A 9,539-nucleotide genomic window follows, 5' to 3' on the forward strand; every position below is an offset into this window, starting at 1 on the left:
CCATGCATAATAATATTAATTATAAGAACTATATCCTGCGGAGAGATCTCAATTTTGAGACCTGATATAACACACTAAGACATAATCAGTAAAAGTTAAAGTGAGAATCATTGTTTTATCCTGATTGATAATTCACTGGTCAACACTTTTTCTGGCATAAGGTATTCCAATGGTCTTAAGGTAATTTTGGGGTGCTGATTCCAAATCTGGCATCAGTTTGTGTCTATCACATCAGGTTTTTGAGATATCAAATATTGCATTTTCAATAAAAACTGCAGAAGAAAAATATTAAATAAATGTGGATATCTACATAAATTTATTATAAACACACTATCCTAAAAATACAGCACCATATTTTAACACTAAATCAGTCACTGACTCGCAACAACTTGCAATCATATGTGACAGAGTTAATTTCGGGTAAAATCAATGAAAATGGGGTATGCCGATAGCATAAAATGAGATGTGATAGAGCAAATCTGAGATCAGATTTGGAATCAGCACCCTGAAATTAGTCTAGAACAGCTGCAAAAGTCCAGGCCAGAAAAAAACGTTTTTGTTGTTGACCAGTGATAATACAACCCGAGACAACGAAGCAGAAGCTAATGATCATAATTGAATGCATTAGCATAATTACATACACTTGCATAACTGAATACAATTACACCTACCTAATTAGCATACACGCAACATTTTCATGATTAAATAAATTAGCATAATTCCGGGAACATTACAGTTTAAAAAAATTTCATTTCATTTTTTACATTTTTATAATTTTTCAGACCGAATATATACAACAGGTGGAAAATATATATAAGCAAGAATGCAAGAATAGAAATCAGCACTGCTCAACGAAACACCCAACTGCGACTGGAGAAGTCCAAACCATCAAGCACATCACCGATGAATGCTCCATCCATGCACATCCTGGCGGTATCGCTAAAATTCACACTGCATCAACCACATCATTGGACTGGATAAGAAACCTTTGCATTCATTCATGAAGATCATTTAAAATAACAACTGTTGCTTTTCACAATGCCATATGAAAGAAGAAGAAGTACTGCGAGTGGTCGGCTCCGGGGATTGCCCTCGTGACTGGCAAATTGATAGGGAGCTCTGCATCGTCAGAAGCCACGCATCACGGAGAGTTTTTTGTTGTTGCGTCATTGAGGCTGCCAGCCATGGCTGATGCTCGCAGTATTGCAATACAGACGTGGGGAAGAGTGCCAAGCATTACTATTCCCGGTGGCGAGATCGTTCTGTACAGCAAACACGATCATAGTGACAATCGTTCGGATTGTGCTCAGATCAAAGTCAACCCTTTGAGGGAAAACTGGTGCAACCACTATTCGTGAGAGTGTCCCTTGAAATCGCAACCCACAGGCGAAGTTTAGTTGAGGGTCGGATCAGAGACTGACACGGAACGATATAACTTGATCTGTAGCGTGTCCTCTCTGCAGCACGAGTCGTACAAACAACTGGAAGAGGACTCTCTTGAAGAGGGGGGGGGGGTGGAGACGACAGGCGCTGTCTCTCCAAGTCGCTCCACAGTCTACAAGGATCAACAGTGTCTGGTGCGAGTGGTTTCTGGTGACGGGATGATCGCGCACATCGACGCAGACGGAGCCGGACCCATCATCCCTGCCAGCACTGGCACTGCCGACAGAGTGACCAGCGTGCCGACTCGGCAATCACCTCAGCGGTGAAGAGAGACTGACGAAGCAGCCGAGAGCGCTGTGTGCTCAACACACACGCTGACCCAGCGCCCCTGCTGGGGACCTGAGGTATTTTCGTTCCAAGGAACGCAGCACCTCAGAAGCCAAAAGAAGACAACTGTCATTCGCCACGAAGTGGCGGTGACGTCACCACGACGCTTGTTCCAGACTGTTTTCAGTTTCATTTATTAGTTACTAGCGGTAAGTACCCGGCGTTGCCCGGGTGAAAAATATCTTTAAAAACTTCTCTTAAAATTTTCGATTTAAAGCTTTCATGACTGCAGGGATTCATCTTCTTGGTTCTTTCAGTAAAGTCACGTAGAAGGGAATTCTCACGTTTCGGCCACAACGCAAGCAGCCGTCCTCAGGTGAAGAACAGGTCTGTCGGAAAGACAGCGTCTGAATGAACACCACCAGGCTTGGCAGCGTATATTTAAGCTGGGTTGGAGGGGGAAGAGCGCCTTGACAAAGGGATTTGCATATCAAGAGGAATTTAGCATATTTATGGAAATGCAGATATGGGATTAGTCACTACTTGTGGAATGAGTTACAGCAGCAGAGGTTAGAGTAAATCCGATTGGTATTACCTTAGAGTCGCGGCATCTCTTCAGAAAGGTGAGAGACTCGATTAGCTGAGCCTTCTTATCACGGAGTTTGTTGTCTCTTAAAAACCTTACATATACACACACAGATACTAAGGTATTGTGAAAGCCCGGTGGGCCGTTTGTACATTTCTCCACCAACAAAATTATAAGAAGCTTGCAAAAGTCCAAAATGTTGTAGAAATTGTGGGGTAAATAGTTGATGTAAAAGGTTTCCGAAAATTGTGGACACCCCCCCTCAAAAATTATATTTACATCAGCCTACATACAACAGAGGAAGTAGTATCTATTGACTCTGTAGTTGTATCTACTGACTGTACAGTAGTATCTACTGAGCCAGTAGTAGCTACTGACTGGAGTATTATTTACTGATTGTAGTAACGACTGACCGTAGTAGTATCTACTGGGCCTACAGTAGTATCTACGGACTCTATAGTAGTAACAACTAACTGTATAGTAGTATCCACTGACTATAGTAGTATCCACTGACTATAGTAGTAACTACTAACTCTATAGCAAGATCTACTCACTCTATAGTATCTACGGACTCTAATAGCTACTCACCGTACTAGTATGTACTGACTGTATAGTAGTATATACTGACTGTAGCAGTATTGACTGACTGTAGTGGTATATACTGTTTAGTATCTACTAACTCTATATAGCAGTATCTACCAACTCGATAGCAGTATCTACTATCACTACAGCAGTGTATACCGGCTGAGGTGGTACCTGCTATCACTACAGCAGTGCATACTGACAGTGATGGCACCTGCTATGACTACAGCAGTGCATACTGACTGTGGTGGTACCTGCTATGATTACAGCAGTGGATACTGATTGTGGTGGTATCCTATGACTACAGCTGTGCATACTGACTGGTGGTACCTGCTTTCACGACAGCAGTGCATAGTGGTGGTACATGCTATGATCACAGCAGTGCATACTGTGGTGGTACATGCTATGAATACAGCAGTGCATACTGCTGTGGTGGTACCTGCTATGATCACAGCAGTGCATACTGTGGTGGTGGAACCTGCCATGATTACAGCAGTGCATACTGACTGTGGTGGTACCTGCTATGATTACAGCAGTGGATACTGATTGTGGTGGTATCCTATGACTACAGCTCTGCATACTGACTGTGGTGGTACCTGCTTTCACGACAGCAGTGCATACTGACTGGTGGTTCCTGCTATGATTACAGCAGTGCATACTGACTGTGGTGGTACCTGCTATGATCACAGCAGTGCATACTGACTGTGGTGGTACATGCTATGAATACAGCAGTGCATACTGCTGTGGTGGTACCTGCTATGATTACAGCAGTGCAAACTGTGGTGGTACCTGCTATGATCACAGCAGTGCATACTGACTGTGGTGGTACCTGCTATGACAGTACATACTGTGGTGATACCTGCTATGATGACAGCAATACATACCGACTGTGGTGGTACCTGATATGATGACAGCAGTACATACCGATTGTGGTGGTACCTGCTATGATCACAGCAGTACTGTGGTGGTGGTACCTGCTATGATGACAGCAGTACATACCGAGTGTGGTGGTACCTGCTATGACAGCAGTACATACTGTGGTGGTACCTGCTATGATTACAGCAGTGCATACTGCTGTGGTGGTACCTGCTATGATTACAGCAGTGCATACTGACTGTGGTGGTACCTGCTACTTTACTTAATAAGCAGGCTACAGTCTGCATTATGAACTGCCAGTACACTCACCCAGCTTAATAACTATTTGTACAGTCTATATTTAAAGAATCGTTTCATGGCGCGCTCGGGTTTATTTTAATTTACTGAGTTTCATTTTCATTGCTATGTTATGTTTTAAAGTTTTCAGAAGTTTTTAAATGTATTTTCCCCCCGGGCAATGCTGGGTATATCGACTCTAACAAGAGTGGGGTGTCGAGGCCTAGTCCCGTGCAGAGCCTCTGGCCTCGCATAGATTGCCCGCCGAGCGAGGCTGGGGGCTGGGCCGCTACCCCCCACCCCTGCGCTAGAATAATAGTCTAATCTCTATAATTTTTTTATCTACCGACCCTATAATAGTAATTGCACACATTGGGGTGGGGGGGGGGGGGAGAGAGTAGAGGACATGAAACTTTGATGTATTTACCGCAGCGTCGCATGTAAATGTGCGCATATTTTTTAACGCGGGTGAGAAATGGCGTCCACCCTGCCCGTTGCCAGGGGCAACCCTTGGTCAGCGTTTCTCGCATACGCAACGGTGTACTAAATAAATAAATATCGCACTAAATGGATAATTAAACCGCTTTAAAGTTTAGGGACTAAAAAACGGAAATGCATATTCCCACCGCGGGGCTCGGGGCGTGCCTCCTGGCAAAACATTTCTCGGTAAACCCCACGGTCCGAGAGCCAAATCCCCCGCAAGCGAGTGTACGCAGACGGACAAAAAATGCCTTTCATAGGTTACAAAGATATTATGCATGGACTTAGGAAAACACCACTCAGACTCTTCTGTGTAAAGCAACTTTAATCTAAAAAAAACACGTAACATTCTAATATGCGAACTCTTATGCTAAAAATGCCAACACAGTACTCCTGGAGATGTCCTCATTGATCCGTACATTTAACCCTCAAAAATTATGTTTGTCAAACTGGGTAACAGAACAATTGGCTCATTCTTCAGAGTGGTGATCATACACAGCGACAGGAAAAAAGTTTTTTTAATTAATGTGACAATATTCATACGAACGGTAATAAAGAAACGTGCCTAAGCAAAGGTAGACCTCAATGAATTTGTTAGATTATGCAATTAACGTAATGCCTTGAAATAATGGTGTGCGGTAGTGTGCTTGCTTGTCTAACAAATGTTCATCAATTGGCTAAGGGCTTTAATACATTCGCGGGCAAGATTCTGTGATGAAAATAAAGCTTTTAACACAATTGTCTCCCTGTGTGTGTATTCGGTTTGGGCAGCGTTCCCCACAATCCCATAACGGGTTGGAAGTGTTCAAAAAAATTTGCATCAGACTTGCAGTCTCTGTCAAAAAGGGGCGCTGTGGCCTTTGAAGTCGTGACCTATTGTGCAGGAGTGTGCTTGCTGTCACCATGTATGCTGTCCTCTCATCACGAGTTGGAAGTAATTTTTTTTATTCACCTCTTATAGCTTGATACCGTACCACTTTCCGCAGTTTTGACTCTGCAAGTGACTCGAAGTCCGTTTAGAGCAACATTCACTGCACTCACGTCGCTGTTTGGAATTCTTGCATGGTATTTGATATATTAGGGGAAGACGCCCCCCTGCATACATAATTTACTGCTACCATGTGCTGTTAGCTACTGGAAGACGAAGGCGTTTGGTGAGACTCTGATCCCATGGAATACATTATCTTGTTCGTGAGATTGACATATTTCACATTGTATCTCTTCTGAATGACCCTAGGTCTAATACTTTCATAATTATTATTTGGTTCATGCTTAACCAAGATATGGTATACCGTAGTTGTTACCGAGTATATTCCGAGGGTTTTATTAACCTTTGTTCCCCGTCTATATCGCCAGGGATCTGTGCTTCTTATTCTCAAGTATATTTTGATATCCTGAGGTTGAACATATAGCTAAGCTTCGAACTTCACTGTTGTATTTTTAAAAACCCAGTCAGCTCATGATGATTAACTGCCCTTGGGTGGATTTCAAAGTCCAAGGGAGGTTCGTGACCCCTGCTGTTTCCATTTTATGGTTTGCCATTTTTTAAATTAAATTGTATTACTTTCCAAGCAGGCTTGTGAGTTATTATCCTCCACCGGTCTGGTGGCAAGGTAGGAGGCAGGGGGGCGACTCACCCTTTCTCTGCCCCAGCGCTACATCCCGATCAAAATTATTACCAAAAAAGGCAGAATCACTTAATAATTTTTTTTGGAAAAGGCATATGCACAACATGCTCTTCGAGTGTTTGTGATGAGATATGATACAAAACTCCGAGCTGCTGAGGCGATTAAACAAGCATCATTATAATATTATAACATTATGAATGCTTGGGAGCGTATTGGCTCTGGCTCCTGGTTAGAGATCTACCCAACCCACAGGTCTGCAAATACTGGCCCCTCTTACTCGGCAGGCTGAACCTAGGAATTGAGTGTGCAACTTCACTTTAATGTAATTAAAGGCCTGTGACAAATGTGAATCTACTGGGGCTTCATTGTCTCAAGCTTACATATCTACCGGGTCTCCATTTGACTTTGTATTGTCTAAGAAGTCCACCCACACCTCCACTTCCACAAACTCCTGGGAGTTACCTCGCTCTGCCTCACAGTGATAATTCTCCTCCTGCTTCACGTTGCCTCCATCGATGTGAAGGTCACATTTTGGAGTTAAATCTCCATCTTCACATTTTACCATCGCTTCTTCGCTCTTCACCATCACTTCTTCACATTTCACCTTTTCAAAATCCACCTTGACACATTTCATTGCGTCCAAGCTGGAATTAAATTCTGGTTCTTTTTTCAGCAGGGATGGGCTCATTGCAGCACTTGGACTTACACAAGCCGATTTCAGACTCCGCTCCTTGGGGATCTTCTGATGCCTGTGTGTTCTCTGGTGTCTTTGAAGATGTGATGACCGTGCAAATGCCTTCCCACACACAGTGCACTTGAAGGGTTTCTCCCTTGTGTGCTTTCGCTGGTAACTATGAAGATTAGATGACTTTGCAAATGCCTTCTCAAACATAGTGCACTTGCAGGGTTTCTCTCCTGTGTGTATTCTCTGGTGTTTTTTAAGATGTGATGACTCTGTAAATGCCTTCTCACACATAGTGCACTTGAAGGGTGTGTCTCCTGTGTGCGTTCTCTGGTGAATATGAAGATTTGATGGATTTGCAAATGCCTTCTCACACAGAGTGCACTTGAAGGGTTTCTGTCCTGTGTGTGTTCTCTGGTGGCTCTGAAGATGTGATGACTGTGCAAATGCGCTTCCACACACAGTGTACTTGAAGGGTTTCTCTCCTGTGTGCGTTCTCTGGTGTTTTTTTAAGATGTGATGACTCTGTAAATGCCTTCTCACACATAGTGCACTTGAAGGGTTTCTCCCCTGTGTGCGTTCTCTGGTGTGTTTTAAGATATGATGACTCTGTAAATGCCTTCTCACACATAGTGCACTTGAAGGGTTTCTCTCCTGTGTGCGTTCTCTGGTGGTCGTGAAGAATTGATGACTCTGTAAATGCCTTCTCACACACAGTGCACTTGAAGGGTTTATCTCCTGTGTGCGTTCTCTGGTGTCTTTGAAGATTTGATAACTTTGCAAATGCCTTCTCACACACACTGCACTTGAAGGGTTTCTCTCCCATGTGTGTTCTTTGGTGTTTTTTAAGATATGATGACTTTGCAAATGCTTTATCGCACAAAAGGCATTTGAAGGGTTTCTCTCCCCTGTGTGTTATCTGGTGTCGTTTCAGAGGAGATGAACCTGAAAATACCTTTACACACAAACTGCACTTGAAAGGTTTCTCTTCCGTGTGTGTTCTCTGGTGGATCTGAAGAGTTGATGACTGTGCATATGCCTTGTCACACACAGTGCACTTGAATGGTTTTTCTCCTGTGTGAGTTCTCTGGTGGTGTGTCAAACTTCCAGTACGATCCGTGCTGTTTGCATCCTGGTCGCATTGTTTCCTTCTTGTACCGAGCTGTGCCGAGTCCCTTTGCTCCATCAGACCAATTCTGCTGAGGAAGAGTCAGAGGAAGCGTCAGCTGCAGACAGAAAAACATATCCACACCATCTACATCAGTATCAAGGCACAGAGGAATGCACATATATACACAGTCACACATGACTTACACATCTATACTTATTCATATATTCATGATATAGTGAAAATAATTCCCCAATTCATCACGTGGGCTGTTAAGGCACACAATGAGAGGGCCAATGGTCATAAATATGCCTGGATGCTCTAGTATCTTCAAAATGAATGTTTACCCAAAACTCCAAGCACACAATTTCGGCTGTCTAGCTATGAAAGGAATATTTAAGAAAAATTCAGCTATAATAGCAAAGTGTGTTGAAAATAATACCATTTGTATTATGCAGAAATACATAAATTAATGTTCAATCGAAACTTTGAGGTGGAAGCCAGGCTCAGATTTGCTTGAATGCTCGGATGAACAGATCTAACTTCAGCTGCAGATGTGCTGAGATATTTTCCTGACTGTTTCCATTCTTACAAAAAGTCCCAGAGGAAAACTAAATTAAACTATTGTTTTGATTTAACCTACATGTTCAATAGTTAATATACTTTACTGCAAATACAAACTTGACACTGTCACACACCCGCATGGTAAAAAGGTGGTGGTGTGTCCAAAACCATGCCTGGCCACCTTCATCTGCTCAGTATTAATGCTTCCTCACACTTCACCATGTAATTAATATAATAGGGTTGTTCCCCTTTTTTCTGGCAACAAAACTGAAACCATTTTACAAGGAGTCATGCGTGCATTAACCACAATACTTGCAGTCAAAATGCAAACAAAAAAACACTAATATATGAATTGTCCTTGAAACTGATTGGTCCACACCAGAGACAGCATTCTTTAGAGCCTCGTCTCAATTGGTGCTAGACCAGATGACGCCAAAAGGCGTACAGCTCAAAGACAATGCACTATCAAAGTAATGAGGGCTCGGGGTAAGCATCTACATCATTAGACCTCCTTTGCCAGTACCAAAATATAATAATAATAGGGTTGTTCCCCTTTTTTTCTGGCAACAAAACTGAAACCTTTTTACAAGGATTCATGTCTGCATTAACCACAATATTTGCAGTCAAAATGCAAAAAAAATCACGGATACTATATGCAATGTCCTTGAAACTGATTGGTCTACACCAGAGACAGCTTTCTTTCGAGCCTAGTCTCAAACAGTGTTAGACCAGAGGACGCTAAAAGGCGAAGGAGGTTCCATGGTATAACAATTTAGTACTATTAATGATTATATTACTACGCTGAGCGCGCGCCAAAACACACATCTGCGCATGCGCGAGGCCGGGGGCCCTGCATGGGTCTAAGCCTTATCACAGCACTGTTAAGTACTATATTCTTGGTTCTTTCGGTACAGTCAAGTAGATAGAAAAATCTTAATAAAAAAATGAGTTAATAAAAATCGAAATAGTAAAAATAATAAAAAAAACACTAATGTAGATAGGCCTGGTTCTTAATAGGAGTTAAGTGTACTGGCAGTCTATAATGTA

At 42.6% G+C, this 9,539-nt stretch overlaps 1 protein-coding gene across 1 annotated transcript; it reads right to left on the reverse strand.

The window, feature by feature from the left end:
• Positions 1-4,817: 4,817 nt before the first annotated feature.
• Positions 4,818-9,457, reverse strand: LOC144742073 (uncharacterized). Its single transcript, XM_078624575.1, is given in 2 exon segments — positions 4,818-7,333; positions 7,335-9,457. Coding segments are annotated over 2 exon segments (1,491 nt in total). The 5' UTR covers positions 8,007-9,457; the 3' UTR covers positions 4,818-6,514.
• Positions 9,458-9,539: the final 82 nt, after the last annotated feature.

Source organism: Lampetra planeri, unplaced genomic scaffold (genome assembly GCF_965212315.1).
Source record: "Lampetra planeri unplaced genomic scaffold, kcLamPlan1.2.h2 scaffold_845, whole genome shotgun sequence".
NCBI classification, from domain to species: Eukaryota; Metazoa; Chordata; class Hyperoartia; order Petromyzontiformes; family Petromyzontidae; genus Lampetra; species Lampetra planeri.